Genomic DNA, 23,196 nt, shown 5'->3' with positions numbered 1-23,196 from the left:
TGAATTTCTCATAATTGAATGATTGTAATGAGTCAAGGTGGGAGAGACATGGGGTGAGCTGGTCAGGGCGTGTACCATCTAAACAGGCAGCTGTTACTTTGCTCTAGTTATGTTTTATTTGTTTTATTTATGGCTATGTGGGAGTGCTAAAATGTGGGCCTATCGTTGGAGCTTTTGTTTTTGCAAGAGAAGATGGAAATCTAGATTTTTTAAAAAATTGTATAGGCCAAATAATCTGCTGACTAGGTTGTGGCCAGCCACTCATCAGTCTGCTACTTAGTACAGATGTAGCCCGTTCATTTGCAAGTAGCCCTTTAAGAACCACATGGCATCTTCCTCTTTTGCTTTACCCGTTTATCATCCTTGAAGTTGCTATGTCCCTTCTGCAGCTCTGGCAGATACCTGCCTCAGATTTGACACGGAGCCGCAGGCTTCACCTACAAAGTGCCTCGTTTGATGCAGTTCTGTTACGATTCTTTAGCAGTGCTGAGTTTCACCCAGGACCTCAGAGCCACAGGCTGCTTATTCTTCTTCCTTAAAAGCTGAGCAGAGTTTTCAGAGAAAAATTTGCTGAGGCTAAATGTTGGCTAGCGGCATTGCATTTAGCAAACAAGTTAGTTTGTACTGCCAACATGCACGAGTGTGGTGGTATCAGGGCTTGATGGACCGGACCCAACAGATGCTTTGCTTTGGGACCTGATCTGTGTTTCACCCCATCTATCTGGGCTGGAAAATAGTGGGTTACAGAGAGGGTCTGATTTTAAACTCTAATCCATTAGTATACTAATCCCCACCAGATTGTAGAGTGGACCCACTTTTTGTTCTTCATTATGATGACTCTCGAGGTGTTCTTTTTTCCAATTCTGTTGCTATTTGAAAAGGGACGTTAACAGGCTTTGCCTAATACTTGACCCATGTCTGTTTACATCTCTAAACTACCCTTTTCTCCTCTGTAATATAAGATTGCAAGTCCTAGAATTGTTGAGAGGATTAAATTAAAACAAGATGCTCTGTTGAAAAAACTAGCCATAGTATATCTGATATTTAGTGGGGTCTCAGGCATGGAGGTTCCTGTCCCTTTGTGCATTATTTTATTCTAAGCCCAAGCCCTTAGTACGCATCTCATTCAGATGAACTGAGAATACAGATATCCCAGACTGGGGCTGCTTGTATTGAGTTGTAAGTGGTGTAAAGAAGTTGAGCCTCTCCTTAGTGGCATTAACATGGGTTAACTAGAAACTGATGTTTTGTTTTGTTTTGTTTTGTTCATAGTTTTTGATGTGTTTTTGTTTTGGTCTGACTAGGAGGAGCCTGATCTGGTTAGTGCAATTTATGGCCGAGGGATAGCCTATGGAAAGAAGGGACTACATGTGAGTATGTAATAGTTACACTTGCCATAGTGCCTGCGTGACCTGTCAGGGCCAAGGGAGCCACTTAGGGCGTGATTAGTGATGTTTTGGGGTTTTGTTTGTTTGTTTGTTTGTTTGTTTTCAGTTTTCTAGGATCAATAGGTAAGAAAATGGCAGTAGAATGATTCATTTAAGATCAAATGGCTAGTGAGTGGTAGGCTTGGGATTTCTATCCAGATCTTCTGAGGTCACTTCTGCTATACTTCCTTCTATGCCAAAAGGATAGCCTTTGGTTGCCTAAACTTGATTTCTTGATAGGCCAAGAAAAGCCTGAGATTTTGACTGCATTTCTGAGAAATAGTCTTTGTTCAAAATAGAGATCAGTCATCAACAGTTGCACTAGAACATGGATTTTTAATTCCTTTCAGTTTTTAAAAATTGAATAAAAGAACAAATTTAAACGAGTTAAATTTGTAACCACACATTATATACTTTTCTCAGCTAGGGTACCTTTGTACTCATAATTAATTACTCTTATTTCTCTGAAGAAGGCAGGAGAAAGATTGTAATAAGCATGTGTACACAAAGACACCATAGTGTAAAAATTAAGACTCATCTGAGAGTATTTGTAAATTATGAGATAGTCTCAGATTCAGATCTCCAAATGTTAAATCTGTTACACTGGACACAAGCATTTTCTGTTTGTATGCTAAAAATATTCATAAGATAAGCCTTGAGGGGAAAAGACCAAGATTTTTGCCAGCAGAAAGAAGTATTATGCTAAGCAGGCCTGATGGAAAACTTTTATATGGTATTTGTATACTTTATTATATCCTTATGCGTGAGTTTGATCATCTGAAACAGAGGACTATGAGAGAATTCAGAATTGGGAATGAGGGAGGTGATAGATAGGAAACAGAGTGGAATTCCGCGACTTGGTAAACAGCCAGTGTGGAAGTTGCTCTATTAAAGTACAGAGCTAAACTGCTCCCTGATTCCTATCTCTTTTAATTTTTTATTTTGACATGAAATTTGTATCTTTAAACTAAGTTATGCTTCCATTTAAAGCACATTTTTCATATAAAAGTAATATACTCACTGTGGCAAATTTTAAAGAGCACTTACCTAGACTTCTGCAATCATAAATACATTATGAATAGCTGTGTGGCTTCTAAGACTGACTTGGTCCCTTACTCATCTCCTGTTGTTACTGTTTGGCATTATTTCACATGCTGGTATCCACATACGCATACTTGAAAGCTGTTGTTCAGGTTTAAATAGTTTAAATTTAGAAAATATACCTTTTAATGCTATCTGTGGAACTTCTGGAAGACAGCCAGGTACATTTGATGGTAGGTAGACTTGCATGAGTTGAATAACTATAATATTGTAACATATTTATATTAGTAGACCATATCGTGCAGAAGCTAAATCCAAACTGAATTCTAAAAAGTTGGTTATATCACTACTAAATTGCAAGTTCTTTTAGAAAAGCTTTTCACCCTGGTTTTAAGTCTGTCTCATACTAAGCTAATACCTTTTTAAGGACATTAAGAATGCTGAGCTTGCTCTGTTCGAATTGAGCCGAGTAATTACCTTGGAACCAGATCGTCCAGAGGTATTTGAGCAGCGAGCAGAAGTGAGTGTGGTTTTCTTTTTCCCTCTGTCATTATTGGACTAATTGAATCTTGGTTTTCTGTTTTCTGATTATTTTATTACTTTTAAATTTTAAGTACCTTCATACCATTGTGTTTTCATATGTAGGTGATTAATTTCCTTACACATAGTTGGATTGACTAGGCCACTACAGACCGGGTGATACTCCTGATTAGACAGCTAACATTATTTAGTATTAGAATATGTGGTTATGACATAGGCTTGTACTACAGTCAGTTTTCATTGAAAAGCATATCATGTCTGATTTTTACTGCTTGCCAACAACGTGATACTTTAGGAAATTTTAATATGGCAATTCACTCAAAATGAGTTTTAAAGTATCATTCCACTGATGTATGCATGTGTGTTTGTTTATTTGTAATGCTTATGAGATAAACCTGTCTACCTAAAAACATAGACCAGGTAAGGATGGTTATACTGAGACCTGAAAGGAATTTAGGACAAGGTCCAGACAGAGTGGTCAACTGTGGTGAAAATGCCATCTCCTACTTGCTAGCGAAGACATGAAGAAGAGGTGCTTGTTACGGAACCGAGGAGGCACTGACTCATAGTGAATAGTGCTGGGGAGTGGGATGGAAAGACTTGGGAGGTGGGCTTGGGAGGGAGCTGAGACAGTTACACTTGTGCTTCAGGAAAGCCCCAGGTCTTGGAGACATGAGCTGGAGAATGCTGTCCAGAACAAAGAGTGCAAATGAAAATGTGTTGGTTTTACCATTTTCATAAAATAGTAAAACTCTCCATGGCTCATGCAGTATTTAGTTTGTTGTTTTTGTTAAGTACTGTGGAGTCAGTTCCAACTCATAGTGACCCTGCACAGAGTTTCCGAGGCTGTAAATCTTTATGGGAGCTGAACGCCTCATTTTTCTCCCACAGAACCACTGGTAGTTTCCAACTGCTGACCTTGAGGTTGGCACCTGACTCGGAACTGATAACGCTACTAGAGTTCCTTAGAATTTAGTTTACTACACATTTAATCATTAAATGTTTTAGGGTTTATGTTCCTGCATCATCTGAGTACAACTTAAAACGTGTAGTCATCTGAAACAGCATGATTCATAGTTGGACTAAAGATAAAAAATGACTTCCTTCTGGGGAGAAAACCAGCAAGTATAGGAAGCACAAAGTGTTGAATCATTTTAGAGCTGTGTATGTCAGTTTTTCCCCCTCAAAATTATAGTGTCTTAAAATATAGTTCAGTTTGTTACCATGAATTTTGTCTTGTTGGGATTTTTTTGAAAATCTGTCTTCAGTGATTTAATCAGCTCATCTTCTATTTTGGATTGTAACTGCTAAAGGTTAAATGGTTGTATTTGTTAATTAGGTTTTAGGTTTCTCCGTATTTGATGGCTAATTGGATGAACATCTGCTCTAGGGAAGGATGACACTTTTTCTCTCCACCACTCAAATGCTGTTTCAAAGTATTACAGTAAAGCATAGCTTTAAGTGTACCCAGAAATAAAACCTATTTAGTAGGCTTTTGAAATTTGCCTATCTTATAAAAAGCTGATTGTATATCCAGCTAACTAAAAAAGTAAGTTTCAAGTATGTTAAACATAGATCATAATATTTCCTTTTACTGATATTACTGGCAAGTAATATCACTACACAGTTACTTTTCCAGTTAAATTGTAGCATTCCTTTTACATATGTCAGGAATTATTGTATGAGAAATCTTGCATCTTCATACTTTCTGAAATAGTCTGTATTTAATCGACGTAACGTCACCTTTTTTAGTCATTCAGGTTATCATTATACATCTCACTTTTGTACTGGATTGTGATCATTCATGTATCTAGGAATTAATAAACTAAAGAAGTGCGCTTTTCCTCCGGAAACATGACTCCAGGCTACCACGCAGTTTGAACTCTAGGCGTCCTGTTTCAGTGGCTTGGCTTCCTGTCTCTGAGCTGCCGCTCTTGCCCCAATGGTGTGCTTTCCTGGATCTTCTCTTGCTGATTTGAAGTTCCTGCAGAGTAGGAAACCAGTTAATAAAACTTGATAGAGATGATCTGTCATAGGAACAAAAATGAACCTGACTTGAAGAACTTTTGTTCAGAATCAAGTGCTTGGACTTTACTGTACCGATACTGATATCTGCTTTGGGTTTCCTCCCGTCTTGTTAATTTCTTTTTTCACTCCGAACTGTTTTCTGTATTATCATACTGACTGAACACAGCTGACTGCTGACTGTAAAAGTGATTTTCCAACTAGACTTACAGATATTTTTCCTTCTGCTTTACTGATTGTGACTCATTAATTAAGAGTTGTTAACACAAAAAATGTTACAAAACACCTGGACACTTAGAAATTGTCACTCAGCATTTAGTACCATCCATAAAGGATACAACTAAAGACCAAAAAAGGATTTGGTGTCAACCCATTAATCGTTCAAAGTTGTCTTTTAGATTAATTTTAACACTTTCACGTTTATATGTACATATATAAATTATATATATATATATGTATGTATATGTATATATATGGACTTTGGAGTCCTTGTGTGGCGCTGTGGGTTAATGCGCCAGACTGCAAAACTGTTTGAACTGCAAGGTTGGCGGTTCAAGCTCACCAGCTGTTCCTTGGAAACCCTATACAGGGTCGCTGTGGGTTGGAACCGACTTGATGGCACTTAACAACAACATAGGGACTTCATAAAGTTCATGGGAAAATTCCAATTTTCCATGAACTTTTTCAAACTCCCTCATGTATGTGTGCACACTATCAAATTTTGGTTTTACACATTTTGGAAAGATAAAGTATAAGTCAATGGAAAAAATTTCACATTTCAAGAAAAGAAACATCTGTTATGACTTAGAATGTGAAGTAATGACAAGGCAATTACTATAGTCACAATTTGTCAATCTCAGCTAGGCTAAGAATGTTGTTGTTGTTAAGTGCCATCAAGTCAGTTCCAGCTCATAGCAACCCTGTATAGGTGTTTCCGAGGAGCTACTGGTGGGTTTTAATCGTCAACCTTGTAGCTCAAGCTGACATTGCAATCCAATGCATTATCCTGCAGCGCCACACCAGGACTCCATTGTTGTTGTTAAGTGCCGTTGAGTCGGTTCTGACCCATAGCAACCCTTTATAGGGTTTCCGAAGAGTGGCTGGTTGAACTTGAACCACCAACCTTGCAGATCAAACCAAGTTTGCAGTCCAGTGCATTAACCCACAGCACCACACCAGGACTCTGTTAGTGGCACCTTAATTTGTTTACTTGGAACCTCAGTGTTCAAATGTGAATTTATATGTGCTGAGAATAATTTTGTGAGCAGAGCGTGGTGAAGTGGAATTGGAAATTTAAAACAGTAACAATGTTAGGGTTGGCTATTGGACTTCTTCTCCCCTAACTATGAGTTTTGGGTTCATAGATTCTGTCCCCTCTGGGTCGAATCAATGAAGCAGTGAGTGACCTCACTAAAGCCATCCAGCTCCAGCCCTCCGCACGACTGTACAGGCACCGGGGGACCCTCTACTTTATATCAGAAGTGAGTTCTGGTCTTGAACCATATCATTTCATGATAATAAAGGTTTTCCTTTTCTTTCTCACTTAGAAAGCTGCTATTTGATAGATTTTGGTTTGGAGTTACTTAGTAATATGCTTCTGAAACCAGAGGGTTATAAAAAGCACTTTCTGTAGCTGAAATGAAAGTGCAGGGTTATTAAGTACAAAGAACACTGTCTCTTGCTTGAGATGTCAATAGTAACTAATTCTGAGCTGGAATTTAAAAAGAAAGAATAAGACAAGAAGGAAAATTTGGTTCCTCTGTCATTCATCAATGTTTCTTATAGGTATCATCCAAGGGAAGCGGGTTCCCAAGTTATCGTGTGATTTGTAAACATAGAGGTACAATGTGAACCTCTTTGGGTATCATAACCCTAGACTGTAATCTAATCTACCCTGACTCCACTCCAAGTCTGTAGTTTCTCTCTGTGACTGATCCAAATCTGGAAAGAGCATTTTTTATTGTCACGGTGGAGTTTTGATTGCCATGATTATTTTTGTGGGTTTGTAGTAGTTTAATAACAAAAAACATTATTGCAAAAGAAAATGAAACAAAATTCTCAGTGCATAATTATTTGAAAAATATTCTAGTGCTACAAAATAATTTGGAAACTTTCTCTAACAGACTCATACTTTAGTAATATGTAAAATAATGTGGTTTTTTTTTTGTTGTTGTTGTTTTTTTACTGTGGCTGAAATGAAAATGCTTAAATTAATCTTTATTAGTTTCTTTCCCCCATCAATTTCTCAAGAGAATCATTTGTTTCAACAAGCAGTATAAGCACTCAGTATTTATGGCCATGAGATGTTTCGTTTAAAGCCCAAAAGGCACCGAATGAATTAGGATTGTTTGTCTCTACCTATCAAAAGTAGGAAATGTGCCCATATCTAATGACTCCTGCCTTGTTTTCCCCTACTCTCCTCCTTATAGGACTATTCAACAGCCCACGAAGACTTTCAACAGTCCTTAGAACTGAACAAAAATCAGCCTATAGCTATGCTATACAAAGGTTTAACTTTCTTTCACAGAGGACTTCTGAAGGTGAAAGTGATGTGTGATGTGTAAAAGACGATTCTGCTCTTCTGTGGGTGGGAAGAATTGAGTGAAATTTGGTATGGCATGTTTTAAAATGATGTCTCAAGTGTCTGGTCTATTTTAGAAAATAGTTTGAATCAGCATATTTATTGAGCTCCTATTACTTGTTAGGTGCTTGGAAGGAGGTACAGAAAAAGAGGCTAGAACATTAATAAGAGAGAGAAATAATACTTTGCACTTTGAAAGTATACTGTATATAAAGCTTCTTCCCGCAGGCAATTCATCATATGGGGTGTTGTTGCACTGAAGGATAAACACTCAACTGCAAGGTCGGTTTGAACTGCAAGGCTGGCAGTTCAAACTCACCAGCCACTCCTCAGAAACCCCTATGCAGGGTCGCTGTGAGTCGGAACCGACTTTACAACACTCAACAACAACAATATATACTAAAGAAAGAAATGTAAATACAGTGCTTTGAATTATAAAATAAGAAAAGCTCATTTAAACTGTGGTTTTAAAGAAAGTTTCAAACAAGTCGGGTTTGTGGTAAACCCTGAAGGCTGAGTGGAGAAGAGAATGGAGTTGGAGAAAGGTACTCTCTGCTTCCTCAGGGCCTCTAGGCCTGGCATATAGTGAGCACTCTAGTACATGATACACGATTGACTGATGGAAGACAGAGTGACAGGGAGCCAGATACCATCAGCCTGTGTGGGCGGAGCACAGTTAAGGACAGTTCTCACTCGGAGATCAAGAAAGCCTCCACAGAGAAATTATCCTAACCCAAACTTTGAAGGCTGGGAAGAATTTTAGTAATATATGACTGGGATAAGCACTGTGGCTCAAAGAAAACCTACATTTTGTTCTTGAAAATAGTTTTGGGGATTTTGAGCATCTGAGATAAATGTGGCATGGAGAGAGGGTTTACTAGTTTAAAAATTGCTTGTCGCCTATCACGTAGTAGGTGCTCAATAAATATTAGTAGAATAAATAAATCTCATGGACAAAGTGTTGAGTTTGGAACTGGAAGGTCTTGGCTTGAGGTCTGGCTCTGAACTCTTATTAACTGTACCACTGGACAAGTTATTTAACTTCTTTCAACTTTTCCTTCCCTGTCTGTGAAGTACAAATGCTTCTATTCTTCCTCTTGAAGTTATTGTAAGGTTTAACTGAGATATATAAAAAGCCCTTTGTGAGATATGTTGTTGTTGTTAAGTGCCGCCGAGTTGATTCCGACACATAGCGACCCTGTATAGAGTTTCCGAGGAGCAGCTGGTGAGCTTGAATGCCAACCTTGCAGTTCAAATGACTTTGCAGTCTGGCGCATTAGCCCACAGCACCACACCAGGACTCCTTGTAATATATAAATATGTGTAAAATATTATTATAGATTATTTTAAATGTGAACATTTAAAATTTTCTAGACTCTACAGAATTAAATTGCATCCCACTAAAAGCCAAACCAAACAGTCCTTTGCAAAATCTGTTTCATTCATCTTACATACCTTCTGCAAGTAAATGGGGTGGTTGTTGTTGTTAAGTGCTGTTGAGTCAGTCCATCTCTCATAAAGACAGTAGTCCAGTGCTTATCCTACAGCACCACACCAGGACTCCAAGTGGAGTTAGCCCTAATAAAAACTCTTACAACTCACGGTTCAGATTGGCAGCTTTTAACTTTGAGAGCGGGTTCCTTAAAATTTGCTTACAACAGCTGCCAAATGAACTTTTCTGGTTATTTCATATCTGCCCTCTGTACCTCTCATTTTCTTTCACAGTCACCTTAAATGAGACGTTCAGTGTCTGTCCCTTGATTATCTCAGGGAGAAATCTTTAAAAAGATTTAAAATCCACAAAATGCTGAACTATTAATATTGTGTTGGTGTTTTGCACCATCAAGTCTGTTGTGGCTCACAGTGAGTGGATAGGACAGACGAATGCCAACAACAACAGTCTCTATGAGAACAGATCGCCACCGTGCCTTTTCTCCTGCTGAGTAGCTGGTGGATTCCAACTGCTGACCTTTCAGTTAGCAGCAAATATAAACAAATGACTTTACCCTTTGTCACTGTAAAATTAAGTGTAGGAGCATGGCCGGGACCTTTGATTGGAAATGAGAGTTTTTCAGAAACAACTATAACAGAGACACTTACTGCAAGTTGGACAAGGACTAAAATCCAGCCCACATTTTTCCAAATACACACACTGAGAACCTAGAAATAGCACCTCGTTTTTTTTGGAGCACTTAAAGCTCCGCAGTCTTACTACAGGATTAGGTCGTTTATCCATTTTACCAGGCTCTTAGCCAGAGCATCCGCATGTGTAATAGATGGAAACTTTTTCTTTGCATTTCTGTAGATCTGCTGTCTGAGGAGGTCAGAGTGTTTACGTATTGTCTAAGTCATCCAACGGCATCCCTATGAAGTAGAGAAGGAGCAGAGGGTGTCCCTGTTACACAGATTGGAAAACTGAGTCAGTGGTGACATGGCTTAATTAAATTCATGAAACTAGGTTCAATATCTCTAATTCTCTTGGTAACTGTACAAATAAAGCTTTAAGTGGACCAATGAGTTTTAGCTGTCTTTATATTCTAAGATGGTCTCGCCAGGTGAACATCAACTTAAAAGTTAATTTTAATAACTGATGATTGCTAATTTACTTTATGATACAATATATTAGAAATTTACTAGACAATATTGCATTACAAATTTTATAACTGTCCAAATTAGTAGATATATCTGAAATTTTGGATTTTCTTAAGAAAAACACAGCAAATAGAAACTCTTCTACTGAATTGTGTTTTATTGATGCTGTAAGACAATTTCAAAAACATTGTACATTCTAAGCACCTGTTTTTAATCATCAATTTAGAATTGCTTTCACTCTGAGAGTCATCTGAGATTGTTCTATCTGTTGTAGCAGAAACTCCAGAGTGATGCTCGCCCACGACTAGTAAGAAAGATGGTGACAAAATGGGGTGACACATTCGCTCTACAAACAAATCCTGAGGCAGTCCGTGTGCTTAGAAATTGATTCATTCAAACATTTTCTTTGTTACCGATGGCTTTCCGATCTTGATTCTGCTATGTCCCCTCTTTGGCAGAATGAGGTAGAGAACTGTGCAGTGCTTAGACAGGAACCCTGAAACCAAAGACTAAAAAGCTGAAGAGAAATCAGACTTTGAAGAACTGTGGCGTCCACGCTTGCTGTAAGTGGAGTGGGCAGCAGATGCCTACTGGGCATCTCCACCAAGATGTCCACAGACACTCCAAACATAACACCCAACGGAGCTCATCATCTTCTCCCACCCACTCCTAGCCTGTAGCTCTTCTCTCCTGTATCTCTCTCTCTGGGTTAATGCTCTTGCCGTCTGCCTTGTCTCTTCAGTTGAGAAGTGTTCTATCCTGTCTTATCCCGCATCCCTCAGACCTGAACAACCACCAAGTTACATCTTATTTTGCCTTTCAAAACATATCTCACTTTGACCCTTTTTTTCTCTCCTCAGAGTTAAGTGTCACCTTGAGCTTTCATTCTCTCTTGCCTGGATCACCACAGCAACCTCATAATTGGGCCCTGTCTTCATTCTCTTCCCTCTCCCGTCTGCATTCTCTATTGCTGTTGATAGTAATTGGTCATCTTTTCAAACTAAATCTCCTGAAGTCTATTACCTGCTTAAAGATTCCTAGTCCTCATGATGTGCAGGGTAAGGTCCAGACTGTGCAGCATGACACAGATGCTGCCCTTCACTGTCTGGCCCCAGCTCACCACCCTCACCTGGTCTCCCATGGATTCCCTCTCCCCACACTCTTACTTGTATAGCTACACATCTGCTGCACCACATTGTCACCATTTCCTGAGTGCTCTGTGCCACGACCCCAGTACTCTACCTCTGTCTGAAATGCCCACTTTCTCCAACTAGTAAATTCTTTTTTATTCTCCAAGACCCAACTCAGTTGTCCCTTCCTGTATGAATCCTTTTCCTGTAGCCCCAGACTAAGCTGGCTATTTCTTTCTCTTTATGTCCAGATACTTTTGCTCACATTTCTACTATAGCTCTGAAATTAGATTATGATCACTTGGTTATGTAATTGACTTTCTAACTAGATGACTGTGAGCTCCTAGAGGTCAGAGATGATGCCTTGTTCATCCTTGTAACCCCTGTGCCTCCACTGTCCCTGGACATAGTAGGCGTCCAGTAGAAGTTTGCTGAATGAAGAATGTTGTTGTTGTTGCTAAGTGCCGTGGAGTCGGTTCCAACTCATAGTGACCCTGTACAGGGTTTCTGAGGCTGTAAATCTTTACGGGAGCAGAAAGCCTCATCTGTCTCCCGTGGAACCGCTGGTAGTTTCGAACTGCTAACCCTGAGATTCACAGCCCGATTCATAACCACTATGCTACCAGAGCTCCTTGAATGAAGAATAAAGTTGTATAAATCTAAAAACTCAAGGCCATTAAGCAATGAATGACAGTAGTAGTTCTTACAGGTTCTTAGAACTTTATCTTTCCAAACAGTATTCAGTAGGTTAACTTAATAAGTAGGTAATGTTCCCTGTTTTTCTCTATGAAGAGTTTTAAAGTGTTTGCAAACAACTGTGTCCCCATCAAGTCATTAAATATTTATTGAGTGCCTACCATATGCAGGGCAGACAGCCTCTATTGTCGTTTTCTCCTATGATGATCTGATCAGGTGTGAAATTCTTTCCCCAGAAGTCTTAGAGTTCTTAAAGTTCATGATACTTTATAGCCATAAATTTAGTAAGATACAGCTTTTTCTTGAGGACTGTGGCAAATGACAGCATCCTTTTGTATTATAGTGAATAGTGAAGTCTTAATGAAAAGTACATCCAATGGGGTATAAGCCCAGGATGTTCAGTATTAGACACAATGGTACATTTTATTCTTAGTTTTCACAGCGAGTTACGTAGTAGCCAAGTACACTGTGTAACTTACTAGAGAATAGTGCCTACAGCCTGCTGGCTTCATTAGCCTCAGACCTGGTGTTAGGTGATGGGAAGCTGTGCCCCACATACTCCAACCTTAAGGTTTTTGTTTTGCTCATTCTTTTTTCCTGATAGAATCCTTCAGATAGCCCAGTCTAGGAGCTTTTTGCTTGTTTTACAAGCAATTTCATTTTGGACCTTGTTCTTTTGTCCCTTTTGTTGGTTCCATTTTAAATGCTGCTGGTTATGAATTTTTTAATTTCGTTATTCCACACAACTCTCGGGTTTATATTTGCTCCCTAGGGCTTTTATAAAGGAGGGAAATGCTATTACTGTGAAGCGCACATCATTAGTACTCAAAGTTCTAGTGAAATAGATAGTGATAGATAGTGAGAAGCAATTTTCCCACTTTTAAAAGGGAGCAACTGGGGCTTTGTTATTTTTCATAGTAATACATTGATTTGCCAGTGGAATTAAACCCTGACTCATATTTCATTGTACTTTCTGCTTATGTTTTTTAAAGCCCTTCCTATTAGAAAATATCTGTTAGATACCATGCATAGTAATATATTTCAGTCCTTAGTAATTTAAGTAAAACTCAATCCTAGCAGGTATACTAATTAAATCATTTTCTACATACTTTTCACAGGAAGCCATTGAATCCTTCAAAGAGGCTTTGAAACAGAAAGCTGACTTTATTGATGCATATAAAAGTCTGGGCCAGGCCTATAGGTAAGTCTGGTAGTAGCAGTTGGTATAGCACGGAGAATGAACAGTGGAAGAATAAAGTAGCCTCACAAATGCTGATTTTTTTTTTCTTTTAAGTTGTGTTTCTTACCTAAAAGAGATGGTCATTTTAAGTTGCAAAGGTATTGGTGTGTTGTTGTTAAGTGCCTTCTGTGGATTCTGCCTCACTAAGTGCCTTGAGGTTAGCAGTCTGGTGCTTATCTTACAATGCCACGCCAGGACTCCACATTTACTAAATACATTCTCTGGACTATCGAGAGAAACATGTGTCAGCGGATGCCCTATTTATAATATGATGCATATTATAATCTCTGAAACAACTTCAGTTTCTATATATTGATTTAGAAATGCTACTTCTTCCAGGATTGCTGTGTGAATTGTGGTGTTTTCAGTTTGGGATCACAGATGCTACTGTGGCCGTAGGTTTTTTGTTTTCGTAATTTATTTTAATTTTGTTTTTGTTGGAGAATATACACAACACAGGAACCCTGGTAGCATAGGAAGTTACGAGCTGGCCTGCACAAGGTCAGCAGTTCCAGTCTACCCGCTGCTTTGCCGGAGAAAGATGAGGCTTTCCACTCCTTAAAGATTACAGCCTCCTTGGGGGTGGAGGTGTGTGTGTGTGTGTGTGTGGGGGGGGGTGCAAAACACACACCGATTATACAGTTTCTACATGAACAGTTCAGTGACATTGGCTATACCGTGATCTTCATCCTCCCTTTCGAAATTGATCCCCCCACTGACATAGACTCTCCGCCTCCTCATGTTTAAAGTTACTGTTACTTGACCCCGTATTGTTGTTGTTAAGTGCCGTAGAGCTGGTGCTGACTCATGCTGTTGTTGTTACGTGCCATCGAATTGGATCCAACTCATAGTGACCCTGTGTAGGGTTTCTGAGGAGCCATTGGTAACTTTGAACTGTTGACCTTGTGGTTAGCAATCCAGTGCTTATCTTATAGCTCTCCACCAGGGCTCATAGTGATTTGAAGTGTAAGGTCAGTGGTTCAAACTCACCAGCAGCTCCTTGGAAACTCTATACAGGGTCGCTGTGGGTCAGAACTGACTCGACGGCACGTAACAACAACCTTTTGGCTATGTGGGCAGTGCTGCAATGAACATTGGCGTGCAAGTCTGTGTTGAGTTTCTGCTTTCAGGTCTTTTGAGTTTATATGTAGTAAGGGAATTTGGGGATCACATGGTAGTTCTGTTTTTAGTGTTTAGAGAAACCACCACACTGGCTTCCACTCTGCTTTCCCACCAGCAATGGATAAGAGTTCCACTTCTTTATATCCTGGCCACATTTTTCTCTCTTTCTTTTTCTTGTTAACTTTTTGTTATGAATTGTGTGAAGGTTATAGACAAGATCGTCAGGGCTGCATCCAACAAATCCTACACTTTGTTTCATCTCAACTATTACAATCCCCTCTCTGCAACAACAGTTATTTCAAAAATGAACTAAGTAAAAATGTTTGGTGCACATATACAAAGCAAATAAAAAAATGTATGTTCATTTAAATGTCTAAAGGGCACATTTTGCAAGCCAGCCTCCTGCTCGTAGGCACAGAGCCTTTCTCAGTTTGAAACTCAAGGTCATGGTTTGAACTTACCAGCCACTCCTCAGAATTTCTGTACAGGGCCACTATGAGTCAGAAATGACTCTATGGCCCTTAACAACAGCAACTACTTCCATGAATGTGATTGTGGATCCAAATAAAATTAGGTCTTTGGTAACATCAATCTTTTCTCCTTTTGTTGTGATGTTCCTTATTGGTCCAGTGGTGAGGAGTTTTATTTTCATGTTGAGGCATATTCTGAAGTCTTTGATCTTCATCAGTGTTTCAAGTCCTCTTAGCTTTTAACAAGCAAGGTTGTGTCATATGCATATCACAGGTTGCTAAAGAGATAGCCTTCACTCCTGATGCCTCATTCTTCTCTATATTGTCCATCTTCTCAGATTCTTTGCTCAGTGTACATACAGTTTGAATATGTTGTTGTTGTTGTTGTCAGGTGCCATCAAGTCGGAACCGACTCATAGCGACCCCATGCACAGCACAATGAAACAATGTCCGATCCTGGGCCAACCTTACTACCGCTGCCACACTTGAGTCCATCAGTGATGCCACCTGGCTGATCCATCTCGTTGGGGGTCTTCCCCTTTTTCTCTGACCCTCCACCTTACCCAGCATGACATCCTTCTCCAGTGACTGTTCCCTCCGGACAATATGTCCAAAGTATGAGAGACGAAGCCTAGCCATCTTGGCCTCCAAGGACACTCTGGCTGCACTTCTTCCAAAACAGATCTATTGGTTCTTTTGGCAGTCCATGGCACTTTCAGTATTTTCCTCCAACACCACAACTCAAAGGCATCAATTCTTCTACGATCATCCTTATTCACTGTCCAGCTTTCGCATCCATATGAGGCTATTGAAAATACCATGGCTTGGGTCAGGCACACCTTAGTCCTCAAGCTGACATCTCTGCTCTTCAATACTTTAAAAAGTTCCTGTGCAGCAGATTGAATATATATGGTGAGAAGATACAACTCTGACATAACACCTTTCCTGACTTTAGAACATGAGGTATCCCCTTGTTCTCTTTGAGCACCTGCTTCTGGGAATGTGCACAGGTTCTGCTTGAGTATAATTACGTGTTCTGAAATTCCCATTCTTCTCAGTGTTATCTGTAATTGATTTTGCATAGTCAGTGAGACTCAGATAAATGTGTTCATGATATTCTCTGCTTTCAGCAACAGTATCTCTCATTCCATCTCTTCTGAATCCACCTTGAATTTCTGACAGTTCCCTGTCAATATAATGCTAGAACTGTTTTTGGATTACCTTCAACAAAATTTTACTTGTGTGTGATATTAATGATATTATTGTTTGATAGTTTCTGCATCCTGTTGAATTACGTTTTTTGAGTTAGACATAAATATGGATCTCTTCCAACCAGTTGTCCAGGTAACTGTCTTTCAAATTTCTTGCCATACACAAGTGAACACTTTCAGCCCTGGGTCTGTTTGCTGAGGCACTTCAGTTGGTATTCATTCCATCTATTCCTGGACCTTTATTTTCACCAGTGCCTTTAGTGCAGCTTGGGCTGCTTCCGTCAACACCATCAGCTCTTGATCATATGCTGCCTCCTGAAATGGCTGAACGTCAACCAATTCTTTTTGGTACAATAACTTTGTGTATTCCTTCTATCTTCTCTGTATGCTTCCTGCATTATTCAATATTTTGCCCATGTGGTTGTTGCTATTAAATGCCGTGGAATCAGTTCCCACTCATAGCGACTCTGTATGGGGTTTCCAAGGAGCCGCTGATGAGTTTGAAACGCTGACCTTTGATGGCTTATTCTGCAGTGCCACGCCAGGAGTCCAGAATTGTTCAGTATTTTGCCCTTTGAATCCTTCCTTATTGCAACCTAAGACATGAATTTCTTTTCTTCGGTTGTTTTAGCTTGAGAAATGCTGAGCATTTATAACCTTTGCATTCCGATCACCCATACTGATTAATACATCTTTATTGCATATCTGATCAATCTGAGACTAAAGAAGTTGGTAAAATTCTTCAATTTCATTATCACTGGCTTTAGTGGTTGGTGGGTAAATTTGAATAGTAGTGGTATTAACTTGTCTTCCTTGCGGTGGTGATGTGCCATTGAGTCATTTCCGACTCCTAGTAACCCTGTATAGGGTTTCCAGAACTATAAATCTCTACAGGATCTGGAACTGCTGGTGGATTCAAACTGCTGACCACATGGTTAGTAGCCCAACATGTAACCGACTATGCTACCAGAGCACCCTGGTCTTCCTTGTTAGGTGTATGGATGTTCTCCTATCACAGACAGAATTGTACTTCAAGATTAATCTTGAAATGTTCTTTTTGGCAATCAGTGCGATACCATTCCTCTTGAATTTGTTGTTCCCGGCATAGTAAACCATATGATTGTCAGATTCAAAATGGCCAATACCAGTCCATTTCAGCTCACTAATGCCTAGGATATTGATCTTTATGCGTTATATTTCGTTTTTGACAACTTCTAATTTTACTAGATTCGTACTTTGTACATTCCATGTTCTGATTATTAATGGATGTTTACAGTGTTTCTTCTAATGATGGGGCATTTTGAGCTGTGCCCCATCAGCAAATGAAGGTCCCAAAATTACTCCATTCATATCATCAGGGTCAACTGTGCTTTGAGGAGGCAGCTCTTCCCCAGCTGAATTTTCAGTTCCTTCCAACCTGAGGGGTTCATCTGGCACTACATCTGACATTATTCTGGTACTATTCATAATGTTTCACCTTCTGGCACTCTATATGATAGTGCTTCACTGCTATCCATAAGGTTTTCAGTGGCTAAGCATTCAGAAGTAGTCACCTCTCCTTCTTCCTAGTCTGTCTTAGTCCAGAAGCTCTGCCGAAACCTGTCCACCATGGGTGATCCTGCTAGTATATAAAGCACCGGTGGCATAGCTTCCAGCATCACAGCAACACATAAGCCACCACAGTTTGACAAACTGATAGACAAGTGATGGGGTTTTCCACGTAGATGTATGGATATTATCCTGTCACTGACAGTATTATACTTTAGGATACTGAAATGTTGTTTTAACAATGAATGCATTGACCATTCCGCTTCAATTTGTCCTTCTCAGCATAGTAGACTATTTGATTGTCTGGTTCAAAATGGGCAATACCAGTCCATTTCAGTTTACTAATGCCTAGGATATTGACCTTGTGCTCCATTTCATTTCTGACAACTACAATTTTCCTTAATTCATGCTTCATGTCGTCCTTGTTCTAATGATTAGTGGGTGTTTGCAGCAGTGTCTTCCCATTTTGAGACGTGTCACATCTGCAGTTGAAGATCCAAAAGCTTGGTCCCATCCATGTCATTAAGGACAATTCTACTTTGAGTGGGCAGTGCTTCCCTCCCTAGTCATAGCTGATTTCCTTCTAACCTGCAGGGCTCATCTTCTGGCACTAAGTTAGACAATTCTGCTTCTATTCATTAGGTTTTCAATGGCTCCATTTTCAGAAGTGGACCTCCTCTTCCTTCTTCTAGTCTTTGTTCCCCTGGAAACTCCCCTAAAACCTATCTACTGTGGGTGACCAGTTTTTGAAGCACTAGTGACACAGTTTCCACATCTCAGTAGCACACAAGCCATCACAGTAGGACAGACTGACAGATGATGGTGGTTAGCCATCCTTATGTGAGTGAAGTGCTTTCTCACTGTAGTTCTGAGTGATACCTCTCTGGTGGCTAACGATGCTGAACATCTTTTCACGTGCTTGGTGGTCATTTAAATATCCCCTCGAAATGTCTCTTCAAATTCTTTACCCGTTTTATGGCTGGATTCGTTGTCTTGTTGTTAAATTGTTAAAGTTTTTCTATATTTTGATTATTAGATTCTTTTCAGATATATGATTTCTCGATATTCTCTAACTCTGTAGCTTGTCTTTTCCGTTTTTGGTAAAGTCTTTCAATACTGCTGCTTTTTTAGGGCATAAGTAAACTTAATCCACTGTGACCTATAGAAAAGTCCCAGAATAAAGGAATAGAAAATTCTCTATTATAGTGTATACTTGTCAGGAATGAGAAATTGGGACAAGAACCTGGCTTTCAGACTCCATGCATTGATCTGTGCAAGTAGAGTTATTCCTAATTGTGGCTTAAAAATAAAATGACATTCACTGCCTAATCTGGAAAAGAAGATGGCATGGCACGAAAGGGGGATTGGTTCTAGCCCTGCTTTCTCTCTTTAATGGGTATGTGCCCTTCACTTCTGTGAGCTGCAGGCTTCTTGTTTGTGAAGGTGCCATGATACAGAAAGAAAAACAAGGGCAGTATAGTAAACATGCTCTTCAGAGCTCTGTTACGGACCTTTTTGAAGGGCTCAGTTCAGGAGCTTCAGTAATTACCGAATGTGCTAGTTTTAGAAGCTCTTTTACAAGAAGGCTTCAAAAAGTTCATGGAAAAATGGAATTAAAAGGCAATGGAAATTTTCCACTTTTTTGTGTATGTGGAAACTCCCTTGTATTGTTGTTAAGTGCCATTGAGTCGATTCTGACCCACAGTGACCTTGTATAGGTTTCCAAGGAGCAGCTGGTGAACATGAACCACGGACCTTGCTGTTCAAATGACTTTGCAGTCTGATGCATTAGCCCACAGCGCCACACTAGGACTCCCCCCTTGTACACTAGCTTAGATTTATTTTGGAGATGATAATTATCCTCCCTGTCTCAGAATTATTGAGAATATAAATTGAAAATAGATTTAAAGTCCGTTTTAAATAGAAAAATAGCATATAAATATAAGCTGGTATATATATATATATTTTTTTTTTTTAAATATGCATTAGTTATAGAAAATTGACTTGTAAGATACTCAATTCTTCATTAAAATTTTAATATATAAAAGAAGATGGATTTGTAACAACCATTTCCATTCTGGAATCATCACAAGACTGAAATATACCACATTTCTCAGAATTCTATGTTACGTAATTATTTATTATAATTTAACTGAAGTAGCTACAGTAAAGGGAAAATATTTTAAATCTATGAATTTGGTTCAGAATGATAAATCTCTGTACAATATATTTTTGTTCTGGTGAAGTGCTGTCGAATTGATTCTGATTCATAGCAACCCCACATGGTGTTTCCAAAGTGTTTGAACTACTGACCTTGTAGTTAGCAGTCCAGTGTTTATCCTACAGCACCACAGTATGACTATAGTCTATACTTTTTTTTTTCTTTCTTTAAGGAAATAAATGTTTCCATCAAAAAACTACATTTATACACTGGCTTCCAGGGGTTGAAGCCCATCATGAATAAAGCCCATCAGGAATTGGAGGAGAGGCTCAAGTCAGCATTTGCCTTTTAAATTCATAAGGTCATATTCTCCAAAGAATTTCAACAGCTGTGTGGTTACATATAACCTGATAAGTGTAGGAACAGTAAGTGAATATGATGTGTCAATAGCTATCAAGCGGTGAGGTTAAAAAGAGAACACCCTCATGTCAGGATATCTTAACACATTGGACCCTGATTCGTAAGGGTCACTTGTTCTGTATGTTTGGTGCTATGTGCATACTGAGTTCATAACTGTCATCCAACACCTAGAGAACTGGGCAATTTTGAAGCAGCAACTGAGAGCTTTCAGAAGGCACTGTTGCTCAACCAAAACCACGTACAGACCCTCCAGCTCCGCGGAATGATGCTTTATCACCATGGCAGCTTACAAGAAGCCCTTAAGAACTTTAAGGTGAGCATTGATGAGAGACGCTGCTAGTGGAGTTCTTGGATTATTCTCAGACAAGGTTTAGTAAACTGAATAAAAGAGGGAACCAAGAATAGCATTTGTACTATGGCACTAAATGATTTTTATATTGTACTAAATGATATTGTTTGTACTAAATGATTCATCTCTCAGAATCATTTGTGGAGTATGTATTTGATCTGCTTTAACCTGAAGCCAAATACCTTTCTAATGTAGATGAAGAAGAATAAAGTGCTTAAAATTTTTCTTAAGTTATGTTGGTACTAATGCAGCATTTTCTTCTTGAATACCCCAGCGGTGTCTGCAGCTAGAACCATATAATGAAGTGTGCCAGTATATGAAAGGACTCAGCCATGTTGCAATGGGACAGTTTTATGAAGGGATAAAAGCACAAACCAAAGTTATGCTAAATGATCCTCTCCCAGGTCAGAAGGCCAGCCCAGAGTATCTTAAAGTGAAGTATCTCCGAGGTAAGTCAGGAAAGTCGCAGAATTGTTGAATTTTCATGTTCAGATCTGCAGGAATCATGTTGCTTGACTGCCTTACATTTCATGGGAGACAATTGAATCTCAACGAGGAAGATCATTGCCCACAGCCACTGCTTATTCAGTGGCTTGCCTGGACTAGATAAAGTTCTTGTCTTCTAAGCACTGAGTCAGTGTTTTCTCTCCATGTTTCCTACATTTTCTCTTCCTGAAATAGAAAGCATGTTGACTTAAACTGAAAGTCGTAATTGGACTAACTATGACAATCACCTGGATTATTTATGTCTCATTATGTGTAGTCTTAAGGAGCTCTGGTAGCATAGTGGTTACAAATCGGGCTGCGAACCGGAAGGTCAGCAGTTCGAAACTACCAGCTGCTCCGCGGGAGAAAGATGAGGCGATCTGCTCCCGTAAAGATTTACAGCCTCGGAAACCCTATTCAGGGTCACTATGGGTCGAAACCGACTCGATGGCACTTAACAACAACAACAACAATGTGTAGTCTTACACACAGATCACATCATAGGGGATCATCACATCATTGCCAATCTGCTGTAAATCTGGGCCATCCGAGCTGTCACATATTTGGGGGGGACACAGTTCAATCCCTGACAATTACCAGATTCAGTTTATGAAGAAAGCCTAACTCTGATACCAAAGCTAGGCGAAGACGGCACACAAAAAATTCAATTATAGACCAGTATCCCTTATGAACCTAGACGCAAAAATCCCCAACAAAATTGTAGCCAACAACTCCAACACTGTATTAAAAAATAGTATATCATGACCAAGTGGGGTTTTTATCAGTTATACAAGGATGGTTCCACTTTAGAAAAGCTGTCACATCACAGCAACACACAAGCCACCGCAGTCCAACTGACAGACAGGTGGGGATTTTATACTCACAGTACACTTCAGTATGGATGCTAAAAAGTAGATTCCCATGTGCAAGTTGTGTCACATATACTAAAGTTTTCTAATAATTAAATGAAGTTCCAGTTTTTAAGTATAGATTAATTAAAACGAAATAAAATGGAAAAAAATGTGTTTTGTTTTGTTTTTATGTTAGTCACACTTTCAGCACTTGTAACTCCTGAGTACTTATTGGACAGGGCATCTCTGTACTCTAAGTTATGATTCTCAGCTTTCCTTGGTCTCCTAGAGCTTGGATGTACAAGGCAACTTGAAAAAGCTCGTGAAAAAATGGAATTAAAAGATCATAGAATTGTTCCATGAACTTTTTGAAAGTCTCTTGGATAAACTGTAGACTGAAGGAAGGGACAGCCTCTAGCTTGGGTTTTTCTATTCTGCTTGTTTAGAGATAAGCAGCAGCTAGTCCAGTTGATGGAACAGCACACCTAGTCAGTTGATGTGTCACTTGACAGAGAGCCAGGCTCTGCCCGATACAGAGCTTGGTTTCTCAGACTCTAGAACTGAAACAATGAGATCTTGGTGTCGTCGTGGTTGCTGTTGTTAGGTGCCATCAAGTTGGTTCAGAGTCACAGCAACCCTGTATAGAGTTTCCGAGGAGTGACTGGCAGGCTTGAACTGCCGAGCTTATGGTTAGCAGTCCATTGCTTATCCTAGTTGTTAAAACTAAGCCAAATTTGGCTAAATTTAAAACCCAGATTGACTGGTTTGTTTTTACCCTGACAGCTCAAACTAGTAAGTAGCCAGTTAACTTCTATTAGCATATAATAACGGACTTATTAAAATTTAGAATCTTTTTTTCAAATGTCTGTAATTAAATGATACTTTGTTACAAAGTATTTGTATGACTTGTTGTTGTTAAGTGCTGTCAAGTCAGTACCTACTCACATGACCCTGTGTAAAGTTTCCAAGGAGCCGCTGGTGAGTTTAAACCACCAACCTTGCGGTTCAGACCATCCTTGCAGTCTAGTGTGTTATTTATTGCACTGGGCTGCATTAAAAAACAACATGCCTTTAGCCAGTGTTTGGGTGTTCTCACATCTTGTTTCATACCTGTAGAGTATTCTCGCTATCTTCATGCCCACCTTGATACTCCCCTTGCGGAATATAACACTGATGTGGACCTACCTGGAAGTTTTAAGGACCATTGGGCTAAAAATCTGCCCTTTCTCATAGAAGACTATGAAGAACAGCCAGGGTTGCAACCACACATAAAGTAAGTACTTTAAATTAAGATGTACTTTTTTTT

At 39.3% G+C, this 23,196-nt stretch overlaps 1 protein-coding gene across 2 annotated transcripts in view; it reads left to right on the top strand.

Moving 5' to 3' along the window:
• The window catches only part of TTC13 (tetratricopeptide repeat domain 13), a 141,983-nt gene that overhangs the window by 67,788 nt on the left and 50,999 nt on the right, over nucleotides 1–23,196 (top strand). Inside the window, exons 5-12 of one of the 2 annotated variants that reach the window (XM_006874159.1) lie at nucleotides 1,305–1,370; nucleotides 2,896–2,988; nucleotides 6,398–6,514; nucleotides 7,463–7,573; nucleotides 13,151–13,233; nucleotides 20,376–20,517; nucleotides 20,828–21,002; nucleotides 23,007–23,163. In XM_006874159.1, the coding sequence (XP_006874221.1) occupies nucleotides 1,305–1,370; nucleotides 2,896–2,988; nucleotides 6,398–6,514; nucleotides 7,463–7,573; nucleotides 13,151–13,233; nucleotides 20,376–20,517; nucleotides 20,828–21,002; nucleotides 23,007–23,163 (944 nt within the window). The remainder of the gene's footprint in view (nucleotides 1–1,304; nucleotides 1,371–2,895; nucleotides 2,989–6,397; nucleotides 6,515–7,462; nucleotides 7,574–13,150; nucleotides 13,234–20,375; nucleotides 20,518–20,827; nucleotides 21,003–23,006; nucleotides 23,164–23,196) is intronic. The other variant, XM_006874160.1, reaches the window with a different exon arrangement.

The sequence above is a fragment of the Chrysochloris asiatica genome, unplaced genomic scaffold (assembly GCF_000296735.1).
Source record: "Chrysochloris asiatica unplaced genomic scaffold, ChrAsi1.0 scaffold00265, whole genome shotgun sequence".
Taxonomy (NCBI): Eukaryota; Metazoa; Chordata; class Mammalia; order Afrosoricida; family Chrysochloridae; genus Chrysochloris; species Chrysochloris asiatica.
This window is presented reverse-complemented; position numbering and strand designations above follow the sequence as displayed.